Genomic DNA, 17585 nt, shown 5'->3' on the forward strand with positions numbered 1-17585 from the left:
TTGGAAACCCAGTTTAACCAGTTCTGTCAGGAGTTTAAACACCAGTTAAACCTGTGGATGGAAGCAAAGAACATCTGACCTCAGGGAGGGGCTTTTTCTGGGGAACAGGTTTCAAACTCCTCATTTAGATTAAAGTTTTCTTCTCAACATTTTAACAACAAAAAACGAAACTTAATTTTAACTGGTTTGATTTATTGTCCACCATAAAGAGGAAAACACCTTTCCTTTTATAAAGTAGATATAATTATCTGGCTAAGGACGGTGAGCCGATGGACCTGTGAATTAGCAGGAAGATGTTGTATTTAAACAATGGAGCCAAACTACATCGGATTCAAGTAAACTGAGGAACTATGACGATAATAAATTCCTGCATCTTCTGAGTCACATCAAATTTATAACGATGTTTCTTAAGAAGGAGCTGTTTAATGGCCGACTATAAACAGAGACAGTGACAGTGTTTGTGGACGTTAATGATTTATGTAAGAAAAGGCACATAAACATCCAGCGGTGAAATTAGAGCACAGAGAATAAAACACTTCTAGAGGGACCTTCATATTTATGTTTCCTGTTTAGGCGACTAAATTGCATCAAAAACTTTTCTTTCTTTTTTTTAAATACGGATAAATAGAGAGGATCAACAGAACATGGATCCAATGTTCAGATCTGACCCCAAAAGTGTTTCAGTGCTTTTCTCAGAGGGCTTCATGTTTACAAAAAGTATTACAAAAATTGACACAAATATTTATATGGAGGAATCCACAGCTGGGGAATATTTTCTTATAAGTCTGTGTTAGAGGCATGAGGTGCTGCTTTAATCCTGTCTGGGGGTTGCTGTTCAGTGAAAATCCTGAAGAGGGCACTGTTACCTACAGAACTAGAAGACACGCTGGAGAAGAATTTCTACTGTAGAAACATGACTGAACACCAACCGTTGCAAAACCAGCTATGAGGAAAAACATCTCATATGTCTCCCGGAGAAGGAAGCAGAACTTCTTCCACCTTCCAGTAAAATCTAAACTGATCCCAGCAATATCTTAGCGGCTGGCTGCTCAAGTAGTAAGTCACCTGTATCCCAGCTGGGGGGAATGAGTTACCAGTGTGGGTCCTGAGACAAGACCCTCCACAATAATGCCTGCTTTGGGGAGTGGTGGCCTAGTGGTTAGGGCACAACGATGGCTTAAATGTAAAGAGATCATTTTGTTTCTCATTACTTGTAACGACAATAAAAAAAATGCTGGGATAAAAACCAGGATTATCGGAACCCAGTTTTACTGGTGGCATAAATTACCTTTATCAAACTAGACATTAGCAAAAAAGCCAGAAAGTGACAGGAGGATTTTCTGAACTCACTTCCCATCCTTCCCAGTATAAACCTCACTCTCCAAAAGCAGTTTCTAGTTTCAGCACTTCTTCCCAAGAACGTTTTCAGTCAAAGATAGTAAATCAAAAGTCTGTCAGACAGGCGAGTCAGCCGGTCTGCAACAAGGAATATTCATTTTGACCGACTCGGCTGCACAGCCATAGTCCGCCTCTTTGGTAGAATTAGACGGTTTCATCGGCAAGGATTGACGTCTCACAGACCCTTTTCCGTTGGATCTTTGGGAACCACGGATGGAAGAGAACCTTTTACTTAAAAGGGAGCGCGTGTTTCCCACATCCTCTTTGAAGTTCTTGGTGGAGTAGTAATACAGCATCGGATTGACCACGCTGTTAGATGCTGCCAAGCACAGCGTCACCGCCACGGCTCTCTGGAGAATTGTGGTGACTTGGCAGTTCCAGTTGCCGTTCACGGCATGCAGGTGGAGAGTTCGGATCAGATGGTAAGGCAGGAAGCAGAGCAGGAAGGTTGCTATCACCATGATTAACAGGCGCACCGAGCGCTTGTTTTTCTTGATAATTTTACGGCGAGCTTTTGGATCCATAGAGATCGATGAGGATGTTAGACAGTGGATGATCTTACTGCAGCAGAAGATGATGGTGAAGAACGGTATCAGAAATCCAAAAACCAGACCCACGTAGTTCAGGCTGAGAATTTTGGACCAGGACTTAGGATTTGAAGGCTCAAAGCAACGAGGTATTCCATCTCTGGAAGAAAACAGGTAAACATAAACACACTCTGCCAGAATCCTTAACTTTTGCAGCCCTAGGTTCGGCTTGAACCTCCCTGGCAGCAATTAACTGTTTTGATTTGATTAAAACACCCAGACCTCCCTCTGATGCCTATTCTTAACATGTTACCATGAGTTTAGGGCTGCAACTAACGATTATTTTAAAAATCGATGAATCGGACGATTATTTTTTCGATTAATCGATGAATCGGACAAAAAATATTTTTTATATTAACCTCTTTATTCCAAAATAAACATTTTAGACAGAACAAACAAGCACACAAGTACAGGTTGCTCATTAACTGTCCTGGTGCAATATGAAAAATAAATGTTTGTGTTAAAACTACGCAAACTTACATGAGAAATGTAGCTGTACATCCACAAAATATAGGCTACTTTGTTTCATAAAGCGCAAAAAAAGACATTTTTGTTTTTAAAAGCCCCTAAGGGGTTCAAACAATAGGCCCCCCCATTTCAACAAATTAGTTTTTTTAGACTAGAAGAGTTCTGCCTTTTAAGACAGGAAAGTATAGCAGTTAAAGTTGCTGCTTGAGAAAATACTGAATCATAGAGATAAAAATAGCCCTGTGATTCAAATTATAAATTGTATTTGGAATAAAAATGAGAGAACTAGGGGTGCTAAAAAACACATCCTCCAAAGACAGATATCTACATGGGAATGTGGCAGATAATTAATTGACATATTACTGATCTTGCTGGATTTTATTCTGCTTTACTTCCATAAATTGCAGGATCTTCTTTACTTTAACTTTGCCAGAAGATTTAAACTTTAAAAGCCTTGCCCTCATAATTTGCAAGTTAATTTATTTATAAAGAAAATATAAACGCTGCTTAAGCTAATTCAAATGAAATTAAAGGTTAAATAAGTAGCCAACCTTATCCCTGTCTGTAACCTACTAACACGGTAAGGAAAGCATCAGATGAGCTACCTGAGAAACTAACGTTACGTTTCCCCACTTTAAAACCAAACAAACATGGTGCTTCCGTGCCATGTTAATTTCTTTTGAAAAAAGTTGCATGTTATCACTTTTTTCGCTTTACAAAGCGCAGGCTATTTTAATTATTGTGATCAATTTGCGCTGCCAATCCCGGTGCATGCGCGCTTCATTTGCAGTCTGGACGCTGAGGCTGACTGCAGCGCTGAGAGGGACTCCTGCGGGAAAACGCGGTTGGGATGGGGGAGGCGCCCCACGGCAGAGTAGGAATGATACATGCTTTCACGTAAGAGTCTCCAAAAGCCGCCAGTGACATCGAAAAAAGTCGCCAGATTTGTCGCTAGAACGCTTTTTAAAAAAATAGTCGCTGGAGGGGTCTGAAAAGTCGCTGAGTTGGCAACACTGCACCTGCGGCGCTGACTCGCTCTGCCTTTTTTTTTTTTTTTCTTCCTCTTTCAGTCAAGAGGCAGTGATGACGGCGCGGCGGATGACGCAATAATCGCGCGACACAACTAATCGATGATGAAATTCGTTGCCAACGCTTTTAAAAGTCGATTTTTATCGATTTTATCGATTCGTTGTTGCAGCCCTACATGAGTTTATAAGTTCTTACCTGTAAGTAACGCCATTGCTGAGGAACGGCAGAGAGGATGCGCCCACAAACACCCAGATTCCAAGACAGGTTATCAAGGTTGGCCTTGAATTGGCCATAAAGCGATGACGCAGTGGATGCACAATGGAAAACCAACGGAGGAGGCTGAGAAGTGTGAGCAACAGGATGCTGAAGAGGAGACAGAGCAGTTCTGTCATTATGTATCTAAGTTTAAAAGTGTTTCTCATTAATATCTTAAATTCTCCAGATGAAGGGACTAAAATGTTGGCTGAACCAAAGGCAAAAGTATCATGTTTGTGTCTGTCATACCTAGAGTACAGATTGACATAGAAACCAAAGACACAGAGTCTGCAGATCCAATCAGGAAAGAACCACTTTCCCTTGTTCATGTAATACGCCAGGCGCAGAGGGAGGGTGAGGGAGAAGCTTCCGTCTGAGAAGGCCAGGTTCACCATGATGATGTAGGCGGGCTTACCTCTGTGGATGTAAAGAAAAACACAGTTAGAGACGAACAACCAACCATCAGAACTAGATACTTAAACTCTAGAAAAAACTGTTGATTCAGAGGTAACCTGAAACACATGATATAAACTAGGTCCTGGTTAACAAATGTTTACTGTGGACCATTTATATGCCTAAAATGGTCGACTAGTTGGCTTGATTGATGGATTGAATGATTCATTGGTCGGTTGGTTAATTGGTTGTTTGGTTGGTTGATTGATTGGATGATTGGCTCACTGATTGATTTACTGACCATGCAGGAATTCACAATATCTTTTCCTTTAGTCGCACCGAACATCCACTACTATCCACTTTGTCTTCCTTGTGTACATTTCATCATTTCATCTCAAGGCACTTTGCAGAGACAACTGTCTCTGCAGGAACAAGTTCCACATTAGTCAAAGCAGCTGCCAAGAGGACCAAGGTTACTCTAGGGGAGCTGGAGAGATCCATGGCTTGTTTGGGAGAACCTGGGAAGATCATTCCATTGCCCTTTTCCACAAGAACTCCTACCTTTAAGGAAGAATTCAAAAACAAACAATATCCAAAGTAATCTTGGAAGAACTTCTGAAGCAATGGAGGAAACATACTTTAGTTACCGTGTGGTACAAGGTGTTCTACCATTAGACAGGCTTCTTCACTTGCTAATTTTAAATCTCTTCTTATGGCTGATTTCTTTTCCCTGGCTTTTAACACAATCTGAAATGTTGATTATTCTTACTGTGTTTCTTTTATTATTTTATTACTACCTTTAACTTTGTTACTACTTTTATATAGCACTTTATTTATTAATTTTATGATTGTGTCATGAACGTAGCCCCGGTAACTGATTTGATAACTCACTTTATTCACCTGCCGTTCCATTCCCGCTCTCTAATTATCGTTCATCTTATTCACCTGCTCCCTCTGCTACATATGCAGTTCAGCCAGGGCCAGATCATTATTTGTGTATTCTTAGTTTATTGGTGTTATGTTTTTGTGTCAGTAACTCATGTTTCTTTTCATGAGTTTTAGTTAAGTCCCTGGTTCATGTTCCCGTCCCCATAGGTCAGTGGATTGAGAGGGTTTGGTGTTTGTCTCCTGATTGTGTCCCTGCTCTTCTCCACTGAGCCCTCAGGGTTTTGGCTCAGAACGTGGGGGAGTTCAGTTTTAGTCTTGTAAGCCTGGCTCCAAGGTGGAGACCAGTTTAAAGTTTCTGCAATTTCTCCTGGTACCATGTCTTGTCTCTGTCCCTCAACCACTGAGCCTGCCGGTCTCCATCTGAGCGTGTCTGTCTGAGCTTGCTGCTGGACTTGTACTCTGAACCTGCCTTCATGCTCTGTGGATTCTTTGGATCGGAACCTCCAGCTGGGCTACAGACTCCTTGATTCCAGAACTGTTCCTGTCTGATCTGTATCCTTGACCTGAATCGGATTCCTGTCTGCCCACTGAGGTTGCTTCACCGGGGACACTCTGGACTGCTCTGAGCCACATCTCGTTTGGCAGTCCATCAACTGGATTCTGGCTTCCTCAGAGAGGATGGACTGAACTGTTAAACCAGGTAAATGACTGACTTGGATAATCATCGGTGCCCGCCCCCTAGGGCTGGGCGATAATTCAATAACGATATATATCGATCGATAGACGTGTGGCGCAATAGAAAAAAAGAGGGTCGATAAAAGTTCGATAAAAAAGAAACGCAGTTTTCCTTCCTTCTCATTGTAGCCTAGCATGTAGGTTTATGCTAGTCACTGCTTCCTCCCAACCAATCACAATCGCGGACCCAGGCACGACGTCACCAAGCGCCGCCCTCTCAAACCTCAACACAGAGCACATTAGTGTTAATTTTAGCAGCCATTTTTAAATTTAGTTTTAGTCTTAGTCCAGTTTCAGCATCGTTTGTTAGTTTTTATCACATTTAGTCAACATCATCGCATTTTTATTTAGTCTAGTTTTAGTCGACTATAAGTCGAGCATTTTAGTCTTTATTTTAGTCCAAGAAAACATAATTTTATTAGTTTAGTTTTAGTCAACAAAAACTGTCAACATTTTAGTCTAGTTTTAGTCAGGACATAATTTTAACCTTTTACTTTTTTGTCAGCAGAATAACGTTTAAGATTTCCTAAAATTATTTCAACATTTTCTCTCATCTTTTTGATAAAAAACACAATTTTAAGGAACACATGCAGACATTGAAGATGTTCTGACAATATTTGCATATTTATTTTGAACATTGTTAAGGTTCAAAGACACAAACACAAATGCTTGCATTAAAACAAATAAAACACACCTGGCAAAAGAAACAAATAAATAAAATAAAGTGTCTTATGAACTTTACACAAGTGCTGGCTGTTTAAAGCTAGTTCACATAGAATAATAAAATAAATAGATTTGAGGTCAATGTTGTAAAAAAAAAAAAAAAAAAAAACTCCAACTGATACAACAAAAGTGCTTTCCTTCCAGCTTTAGCTGGCCTGTCATTGTTTCTGGGTGGCTGGTAGGTTGTTGTTGGTGGTGGTGTATCTTTAATCTGGAACAGAAATGAATACAATGTTAGGATAGATGCACAGCATAACAGGAATTCCAAGTGTATAAGTAGCATATAGGTCTGTTTTTTTCCTTAACAAAAACTAAGTCTCTGTAAAAACTACATTTGACCATCCGTTTCAAACTCATACAAACAACCTAACTATCATTTTATGCAGGAATAAATTGCAGACATTGTTAGGTGTGCAAGCATTTTGGTTGTATTAATATTGATGCCAATTCAAATCAAATGTCCTTGTAATAGTAATATGCAGATAAACAGAGCAGCATTTTATGTCACCAAATAAAGACATCCCTGCAGTGGTTCCCCTAGCAATGACTATTTTGTATATGAAAATCTAGGTTAAAGTTGCTCTGAATTATGTGTGGCATATTATTTTTATTTTGTCTTATCCTGATAAATAGTTTCAGTTCGTTTTAGCATTTAGCATACATGTGTAGCTGCCGAGGTGTTTTGTGTTAGCTGTAGTTCACTTGCTGCTCCTAGATTACCTAAAACGTCTGTCTGCTTTAATCAAACTTGCAATTTAACAGAAACTATAGTTGCCCGGCCAGTATAACATATCTAAGTTAGCATCAATTTAACTTTACATACAATGCTATCAACAAGTGGCTACGGTCGCTACGTGCTAACAAGCTAACGTAACGTAGCCAGCCTGGATACTAAATACTATGAAAGTTAGCCAACATTAGTTAGTTTATCATTAGGACATTATAGCAGTTGATTTAATGTTACATTATAAACAACCACCACCAATCTTTCTGTTAACTTACCGTAATGTCTTTGTGGTGAACTGAGACGTGTCTCTTCAGGTTGTGTTTTTCCAGCTATCATGTGGCCATATTCCTTCCCTTCCACTAAAATCAAGCATTTGGTTTTGTTCTCCACTTCAATGAAGCGAAAATGTGTCCATAGATCACGTCTCCTCTTTCTCCCGAGCCCCAGAGTAGGCTACTCTGTGCCCGCTCCAGGTTTGAAAGTGGGTGTGTGGGAGCTGACGAGGAGGAGGCGGAGGAGGAGACGAGACAGGATTTGAAAAAAACATAAAATAATAATATATAATTTTCGTCTCGTCTTTGTTCGTGAACTAAAATGTCCATAGATTTTAGTCCAGTCTTTATTTACCGAACTGCATTTTCGTCTCGTCTTTATTAGTCCACGAAAATTATTTCTGATTTACTCCCAGTTATTGTTTATTAGTGGGGATTTTCGTCTCGTCTCGTCTAGTTTTCGTTCGGTGAAAAATGTGCGTTGACGAAAATATTTTCGTTTAGTTTTCGTTAACGAAATTAACACTAGAGCACATGAAGCTGTGCAGCAAGGAGAGGCGGAGGAAACTGTTTCAAAGAAAGGTTTTTGTAGTTCGGCAGTCTGGCAGTATTTCGGTCATGGCAAGTCGGACCAAAAACAAACCACAGTCATCTGGAAAATGTGTCGGGAACCAGTGAAAACCAGTCTGATAACGAAACCAACTTTTTTTTATCATCTCAGCCGCTCACAGCCGCAGGAGTACGAGCTGTGTAGGCCCCGACGCGGCTCTCCTCCGAGGAATCTTCGGGAAATATATATATATTTTCAGTTCTGGGCAGTTTCCCACGTAGTTCTAACAATTGAGAGAAAAATGCTGAGGGGCCAGAAACTTCAAAGTAATAACTCAGGTTAAAGCAGGAAACGGGGGCGGCGGTGGGGGGGCATTTATTTATTTGTTATATTCATTTTGGTCACTTTTCTGGTCACTTAAGTTTATTCTTTGTCAGTATTTAATAACATAACTCAGGTCTCTTAAGTTATTTTTCTTTAAAACAATTCTGTTATGGTTAAAAAAGTTGGTTAAATAAAGATTTAATTCGAAGTCGAAGTGTTTTTTATTAAAATACAATCATTTAGCAATATTATAAAAAGTCCAGGCAGAGCTGCACATAAAATATGGTTTCAAATCTTTTCAATAATTATCGATATCGACCAATATGCATTTTTTTTTATCGATAAGCTTTTTTTCTATATCGCCCAGCCCTACCGCCCCCTACCTGCAGCCAATGCGTTCCGCTTACTGTATGCAGAGTAGCCCGCGTTTCTTCTCTGTTAAATAATTTTTGTCATTAAACGTATTGAAACTTCCCATTCTCTTTCTCGCCTTGAATATTGGGTCCTTCAGTCACGTTAATGACAGATTGTGTATAGCACTTTGCTTTGGTCCTGTTGGGTATTGAGAGTGCTTTATAAATAAATGTGGTGTGGTAATAAAAAAAACCTCACATTTATTCCAGTTCTCTTCCAAAGGATCAAGAAAGGTGGTCAGAGTTAATGGGAAGATAGATTAAGCTAAATCCAACCTGGAAGAGGAAACTCCAGGTGCAAAACCAGCCTAAATATCAAACGGAGACTCTATGGATGTGTAAATGTAGGCCAGGGGCCTTAAACTCCAGTCATTAAGTTGTGTCCTGAAAGTTTTGGATGCGTCTCTGTTTCCACACACCTGGATCAAATGTGTGACCTTCCTCCTTAGTATATGGTGAAGGTCCCCAGAGTCCTGCTAATGACTTGATAGATTAAACTCTCCTACATCCTACATGCAGCGGTCTGAATTATTTAATTAGCAGGATACTTCTGATGTTTCTAAGAAATGTTTCATATTTACTCTAAAAATGTTTTCAGTGCTGGACATGAATTGGACGTATAACCTTAGCAGTCATTAGTGTCACCAATGGAGCTGTTAAGGAAATCCTGAAGGTCCAGGTCAAAACCCATTCAGTTACCAATAAGGTCTGACTGCTTAGTAAGAAAATATAAAATGAGAAATATAAAGATGGACCTTTGCCCAGCAGAGAAAAGCAAATAGTGTTTTTTTTAATCAAATAGAAATAAAGCTTAATTGTATTTTCTATCTATTTAGAGTCCTTTGTGGTTTAAGCTATTTTAGGCTGCTAGAAGTGGATTCAAATATCAGTTATGGGTTCAATTTCCTTCCATGTTTACATTGAGTCCTCTTTAAACATTTGATCTGACTCTAACAGGGCTCTCATTGTCAACAAACCTGCACGCATCTGTGCACAGCAAGGTAGTTATCAGCATTCTGATCATGTTTTGTAATGAAGTCTGTGGTTTTATTTCCTGCTTGTTTCCCTGCATGTTAAACAAATGAAGGAGAACCAAATAAGGTATTCTTCATCCAACACCAAGTCTAGATTAGAAATGCTTTAGACCAGGCATCTACAAAGTTGGTCCGCTAGGATCCTACAGGTTTTAGAGGTTTCCTTGCTCCAGCAAAGCTGATTTTAATTAAAAGCTGATTAACAGGCTTTTGCTCAACTGAAATCATCATAATCAGTTGTGCTAAAGCAGGGAAACCTCTAAAACCTGCAGGACAGCGGCCCTCGAGGACCGACTTTGGGGATGCCTGCTTTAGACTCTACCTTATCAGGGCTGCAAAGGGCAATTTGTTTGCAGAGAATAGTTGCAGCCTTCATGCAATCCCTTAAACCTATACCCGATAGAGTATATGTCCCACCTGGGCTTAAACTCTTTAGGGCAGAGGTCTTCGGTATTGAGGTTGCGACTCCTAGAGGGGTTGCAGAAATGCTTCAGACCTTCAACCATCAAACACTAAAGAGTTTTTAAAGTTCATAAATCAACTGCGAAACAATCTTGTGAAAGTCTATTCTCTGGGTCAGCCTGAGAATCAACTGTCGGTTGAGTAAATGACAGTTAAAATCTGACAATGAATGGCTATTCATTTTAACTGGGTGGAGCTGATAAAGTATATGTGTTACATTTATTGGCACATGTTATGCAAACATGTTAAACTCTTCAACTGAACAAAGCATAACTTTTGTTGATAATTATCTGATGCACTAATGACACCACCCACATGCCAGAGATTCCAACAGTGTAGCTCATCACAGGCCTCCAACGACACTAATACCAAACAATAACAACATTTAAAAGAAAGTAAAAGGGTAGGGGGGGCTAAGTGGATAAGGGGAGCCATGTTCATTCCTGGTTTTGTGGGGTAGAAAGCTCTGCAAAGTCTGTGTCAAGTCAGTTACAATGCGATGGTAGACTTAAACATTGGCAGAAGAACAGGGAGTAACACCTTTATATCAAGCGTGACATTCCTCCACCTTCTCTGTAATTAAACAGGTGGTTGTTAAAACAAGGTGCAACAACTGAAAAGAGATACATAAATGCTAAACAAATTACACTGCAAAGCTGGCTAATTTATACGTTCTGGTTTCTTTACTTCAAAATGTCAATCAAGATCGGGGTGTGTTACTATTGGCATTATCAAAGATTGATTCAAAAGTGAAACAAATCACAGGGAAAATATAGAGCTCTTGAATAAGCTAGGTAACCTAGATATGCTGCTTAATTTGTCAATTTTATTTGAGGTCAAAATGGAGATTTGGACACCGTTTGTTTGCTGCTTTTACATTTTTAATGCATATACACATGGACAGAACAATTAACACTGAAACAAACTTTATTTTCCAGGTCTGCAGTTCCACAAAACCCACAGGAAATCTCTTAACTATGATGGAGAAAATCATCATCCTCCTTTATCTAAGGAAATGCCAAAGGACCTGCTGCAAGATTCTAATTTGAACAGAAGACCTCCCAGTTTGGAGAAACATCTCTGCAAAAGTAGAGTCTCGCCTGTTCAGTTTGGTTCTGCTCTCTAACCTGTGTGCAATACCCTGGCCACCCCACTGGCCACCCCACTGGCCACCCTACTGACCACCCCACTGACCACCCCACTGACCACCCCACTGGCCACCCTACTGACCACCCCACTGACCACCCCACTGACCACCCCACTGGCCACCCCACTGGCCACCCTACTGGCCACCCCACTGACCACCCTACTGGCCACCCCACTGGCCACCCCACTGGCCACTCTACTGGCCACCCCACTGACCACCCTACTGACCACCCCACTGGCCACCCTACTGACCACCCCACTGACCACCCCACTGACCACCCCACTGGCCACCCCACTGGCCACCCTACTGGCCACCCCACTGACCACCCTACTGACCACCCCACTGGCCACCCTACTGACCACCCCACTGGCCACCCTACTGACCACCCCACTGACCACCCCACTGACCACCCCACTGGCCACCCCACTGGCCACCCTACTGGCCACCCCACTGACCACCCTACTGGCCACCCCACTCGCCAGTGTAAAGTGTAGTAATATCAGTTTAGCATTTTATCCAGTTATGCATAGCCAGTTAACATTAAAAATCACGAAACACCGAGAAATGAATAGGTGTTTGGTCTTTATGATTTCTACCGGCGCATTTACCACAATAGATTCAAACCCTGAAATGATGGCTTTTGGTTTCAGTGGCCACATCAAGATTTTAAGTGGCCCCTTCTGGCCCTCCGTATGAAACATTTCTGGAGGTGCCACTGATCATTGTATCCACCCAAATACTTCCAAAAGTTGGTTGTCCCTCCACTTTCCTCTCCGTCTAGGCTGTCCTTCATGGTTGGTCTGCTGTAATTATTTTCCTCCCTACGCTGTCAGTACAGAGCGACACCATCATTTATCATCATACTAATTCTAATACGGGTCACTTGACTGTTCAGACGGGAGTCAGATTCCAAGCGATCTGAACTGTATCGGATTTAAAACCACACACGGATATGGCCCAGATGTGGTGATCTGGCCTCTTCAAACTGTCAGGAAAGAATCTCACCTGAGTCTCTTGTCTGCAGTGTGAAAGTAGCCATAGAGTTGTTTGGTTAAACAGTCACAGAGTCAAACAGTTGATGGATCACAGGTGTATGGAAACATAGGGTAATAGAGTCACAGAATCACAGAGCCAAACAGTCCTCGGGCTAATGGTGATAATGCCATATATTTTCGTAAGGCTATATTACCAGCTGGCTACAAGGTTCAAGGCTGATTGCTTCTGTTGAAGAACAATTCATTCATCATGTTGATCTTGATCAGTTTTGAATCTTGATAACTTTTACAAATATCTTTAAACCCTTCCACAGTAGTTTGCATAGTATATTTTGGTGATTCTGTTTACTTCTAATCAGTAAATTTGAATTGTGCAGCTTAAGGTGGCTGCATGTTGGATTAGCTCTGCTAGCTCGACCCTGATATTCTTATTACGAGAACTTTAGTTCCTCTGATTTTGGATCAGTTTCTTTTTTTTTGCCTCTTTTGTTGAATGCTGTGAAACTGGAAGGACTTTTGCTGCTTTTTTTTTCATTTTCGGATACTGGTTATGATACGTAACCACAGCAACCATGGCAAGTTAATTTTTTACACCCGGGAGCAGCTCATAAACATCCCTAAAGCTGAAATAACCAACTACTTCCATAATTACCAACTGAGGGGGTATGGGGGGTGCAGAGCAGGAGCGAGGAAACAAGAGAGGAAGAAGAAATGTAATCTTCAATCAGTCTTCATGGGCAATGTGAGATCTTTAGGCAACAAATTAGAAGAACTCCCCTCGCAACGACCCAGCCAGAATATCGGCTATGCAGCATTATGTGTTTTACTTAAAACGTGGCTGCAGGATCATATCCCAGACTCATGCCTGGCTTTCTGACCATACGATAGAGATAGACTGAAACATTTAGAGGAGGAAAGAACCTCTCGAAATGATTGAAGAAAGAAGAATCCTTCATAAAATGAAGAAACTTATGGACAAAAGTGAGCATCCTCTTAAGAATATTGTTAAACAACAGCAAAGTGTCTTCGGTAAGTAAGGCAAATGTAGAAGATCCTTCCTGCCTGCAGCATCAACACCTACAACAACTGGCTAAAAACTTTTATTACTGCAACATTTAATTTCCCTTCAGGTTTTATAAGGTATTTTTTCTGGTTTTATAAGGTATTTTTGAATTGAATATAATTGAACAAGAGAGTTTTGGTTTGTTTACATTTTTAACAAGCCATAAAACGGTTCAGAGGTTTGGAGAGTTTAAGTCGTTGATTCCCTAATTTTCCAAACTGCAATGAACAGAACATATTGACTTACAATTGAGAGGCACAATGAAAATAAAAAATCAATCATATAAAGAAACAACAGGAAGTTAAACGTGTGTACTCAGTTTCAAACCTGCGCTTTTTCTGTTTGAAGAACACCAACAGCGCCAAGACGTTGCAGAGGAACGCCACGGGGAACACCAGCACGTATGTGAAGATATAGGCGTTGTATTTGAACGTGTCATCGATGTGGGAACAAGACGCTGCCTCCATGTTTGCCTCGGTGTTGTTGCTGGCTGAGGCGCTGGTGGTCGCTGCCAACAGCCGTTCTACAAACAAAAGGAGTGAAACATGTTAAACATCCCACAGCATCATTTCAGCAACATCCAAACATTTCAGTTCTCACTGCTTATCCTTCCTCACTCAGTCTCCTCTATAATAGAAACAGCTTCTTATTCATTATATCCATCCAGACTTTCTGTAAGTCCAACCTTTCTTTTCAAATTAGCATTTAAGTTTTTGCTCCTTCATTCTTAATAACTGTTTTCTGACTCACCCTTGCATTTTCCAAGATTCGTTCCCCAGAGATGCTTCATGTTTACAGTGTTCTGACACATAAATCAAGTTAGAAATGTCAATATTTAGATTAACTTAACCAGGAACTTCAGGCCTAAGGTCATTTTCACTTTACTTGGATTTATCACTGTACTTGGATTTTCCCTTTATTTGGATTTCGTTTTTACATATGTATAGATATACGTACAGATATATATACAGAAGAGCTATATGTGTATATATTTTATCTCTTTTTATTCTTATTTTTTTTATCTTTATTATATTGTATAGTTGGATGTGTGTATATATTATATAAAACTGTAACTGGAGCATGTAACAAAAGTAATTTCCCTCTGCGATTATTAAAGTATTTCTGATTCTGAAACTTGGAAACAAAGTCCAGTGGATTGTTTTTGAACTTTTTTGGAACGTCCTTTATACCAAAACGCTGCCAATACGCCATTATACAGTAGCTGGAAGTTAGAAACACGTTCAGCGCTCGTCTGGAACACGTCAGATACCTTGATATGCGTTGGAGAGAAGTTCTGGATAAGTTACGCAGAAGTTATGAACAAGTTTCTCAGAGGTTTAGGATAAGCTAGATGCTACGACTGATGAGGAACACTTAAAGCATGTCAACCATCAGATAGCTGACCTGGAACTGATGGCCCACGTATGGCAGACGCTGGCATATAGAGGGAAATTTTACGCATGCTCAAAACTTATACAAAACGTACCCATAACTTATTTTCAGCGTATGCCAGCATTTTGCCAGGTTTTTCACACATCAGGCATATGCTGGTCTAAATCGTCTTGGTGTGACAGGGGATTTACCCGATGGAGCTAAGAAACAGATGAGAAACAAACTTCCTGACACCTGTTAGCCTGAAAGGAATCAAAACCAGCATTTCTAAGGCTTTTGAAACCAAAGGGAGTAAATATTTCAGCTTAAATGTTAAATTATTATGCATAGATTCTTTGTGTTAGCCTGTTTTATGTGTCCTATTGTCTAAGCAGTAGAGAATGATTTGCTTGTATCTCCATGCAGGCCTCAGGTTAGCAGTTTTCCGCCTGTTTTACTGCTAATAATAGAACCTGATTATCTAAAACTTGATTTGATGCTGTTAAAGAGTCACAGGGATATTCTGAAAGTAAAAATATGTCTTCCATTTGAACAAAGGGTGCTTCTTCAGCTCCACCTCGGTAAACAATGCTGCCCTCAAGGAAATTAAAGCATTTCCCTTTCACTGCGAATGTTTATCTGCAGAATAAGCGGTGTGCAGGGGCCGTGCAGGCCGCGGTTCTGGCCAGGCTCTGACATGCCTGCATCCAAACAAGGACGCAGGCCAAAGCAGTTCTGATCGGTTTCCACGATAAGGGATCTGAATCCGCACTGTGAAACCTGAAGCAGGAAGCAGAGGCTGGTGTCTGGGAGACGCTGTGAAAGTTTGGCGTTATGTAAGCAGCGAACAGCTCGGAGCGTTGGAACAACGCAGCTCTTATCACCTGAGAGAAAAACTGTTTATTCTGGGGCCTGGATTTGAATGATCATGCTGACGGTTTTATCTGTTGGATCATAAAATGGAAATGAGTGTCGGGGCTCTGTGGCCCGTTTGTGTTCGGACACCAGCTTCGGTTTTTATGCTAAACAGTTTTCTTTCAGACAGGAATCTGTTGGAGCATAAAGCAGTTAATGAGTCCTTCAGTGACCGTTTGGGGGATGGGGGGGGGGGTAATATCTCCCTCTGGGGCTGATGCAGGCTCAATGTGACCTCTGACCTTGCTCTCAGCTCTGTGTAAATGTTCCTTGGACGCAGTGTTGACCCGTGACTGACTGTCCCAGCGGCGCAGGGCAGAAAAATTATCTCGTTTAATTAAACCAGATTTATCAACCCTTTATAGGGCGCCCAGTGAAATCATATGAAAATCTCAATTTTAAGCCAATAGTGTTATTGGAATGCAGGACAAGACATTATTACCTTTGTAACATTAAAAACATATGGATATTTTGATTGGAAATATTAATGAAAGGCAACTTGCCCGATTATATTAAGAAAAATAACAAAATTGATTCTATAAGAAATTCATGAAAAACACTCTGAGAGTGAAAGAAACACATTTTTTCCCCGATCCAACATAACCTTAGAGGCATTAATGCTGATACTGGCACTGATGTTTTTTAGTTTATAAACCTAAATATAATTGTCTTAACTTAACTTTTTGATATTTTCAATTAACTTTACCTTTTTTTCTTCTTGTTAACTTTTTTTTCCAACTTAATTTCCAGTAGGTAATATATCATTGAAGGGCTCATCTAATTGCTCAGATGCCAAAATAAGATGAACAGCCATGTAGCAGGATCTATGCTGGATGGCTAGATCTTGTGCTTCTAGACCTCACTGAGGGATTAAAAGACGCTAACTTGCCCTATAAAGGGTTAAACTAATTATTTTAAAAAGATCTTTACATTTCTTTAAAATCTTACTTATTTCTTGGGAAATTGCTGACAGCTTGGAAAGACTTGACTTTCTGAAGATTTTTCCTGTTTTAAAAATCTTCATTTATTTCAAGTTAAAAAAGTAATTTCCCTCTGAACCTTCATTATTTGTCGTTTTAATGAGAATGAAACAGAAATGTTTACATATAAACCAGTGTTTCCAGTTCTGCTTAATCTGTTATTGTTATCAATAATATTCTCCATCTATATTCTAATTTTTCCACTGATTTTTACAGCAATGATTAATTTCTCTAGTTAATTAGAAGCTAAATATTTGCTTTCCAGCTGAAGTCATGGATGTTTGCAGCTCCTGCTGCTGCAGCAGCTTTGGGTTCATCTCTAACTTCAGATTATTAATCTGAGCCTCTTTCTGTGCTTCAATCTGGTCTGTTGTTCCTGAGGAATAAATGTTTGAAGGGTCACTCACCGTTCATCTTCACACAGCCTTATCTCCGCGCAGCTCCTTCATCCATGCAGGCAGGAGTCGGTCCAGCTGCAGCCGCTCCCAGCGCTCCGTCTGAGGCGCGTTTGGAGCGCGTGCGCTTTTCTCTGGAAGCGTGCGCGCGCACGGATGGGCGTGAATCCAGCAGGCTGTTAGAAGCACAGTCTGGGGTTCCTGGGAAAAGCAACCACTGAGCTCCTCTGTCAGGTTATTCCTGATCTGAGGTTCTCCTCAGTGAGTGAGAGGGTTTAAACATGTCTGAGGTTAGAATAACAACAATAACAAACCTGTCTGTTTGGGACATACTTTAATTACAGCAGGTGATTCATTCTGCTGCAAACCTCAACGGATCTGAGCCGAGGGTGACACGAGTTATAAATCAGGTCAGACTGAAGGTGGAGGGCTGGGAGATCATTAGAAGAAGAAAAAGAAAA

General features: G+C 40.5%; 1 protein-coding gene across 1 annotated transcript; it reads right to left on the reverse strand.

Annotated features, from left to right (window-relative positions):
* Positions 1 to 239: 239 nt before the first annotated feature.
* Positions 240 to 17279, reverse strand: LOC119778847 (cysteinyl leukotriene receptor 1-like). Its single transcript, XM_038278249.1, has 5 exons — positions 17137 to 17279; positions 13791 to 13986; positions 3987 to 4154; positions 3678 to 3845; positions 240 to 2085 (listed from the first exon to the last, which is right to left on the reverse strand). Exons 1-5 carry the CDS (start codon positions 17141 to 17143, stop codon positions 1455 to 1457), a joined length of 1170 nt encoding a protein of 389 aa, XP_038134177.1. The 5' UTR covers positions 17144 to 17279; the 3' UTR covers positions 240 to 1454.
* Positions 17280 to 17585: the final 306 nt, after the last annotated feature.

Source organism: Cyprinodon tularosa, unplaced genomic scaffold (assembly GCF_016077235.1).
Source record: "Cyprinodon tularosa strain WSP-4 unplaced genomic scaffold, ASM1607723v1 ctg1013, whole genome shotgun sequence".
NCBI lineage: Eukaryota > Metazoa > Chordata > Actinopteri > Cyprinodontiformes > Cyprinodontidae > Cyprinodon > Cyprinodon tularosa.

Coding starts and splice junctions, on each gene's coding strand:
- LOC119778847 (XM_038278249.1), bottom strand. Junction 4,155..13,790: donor TTCAAACAGAAAAAGCGCAG/GTTTGAAACTGA, acceptor TTACATCCACAG/AGGTAAGCCCGCCTACATCA. Junction 3,846..3,986: donor TATGTCAATCTGTACTCTAG/GTATGACAGACA, acceptor TCTCCTCTTCAG/CATCCTGTTGCTCACACTTC.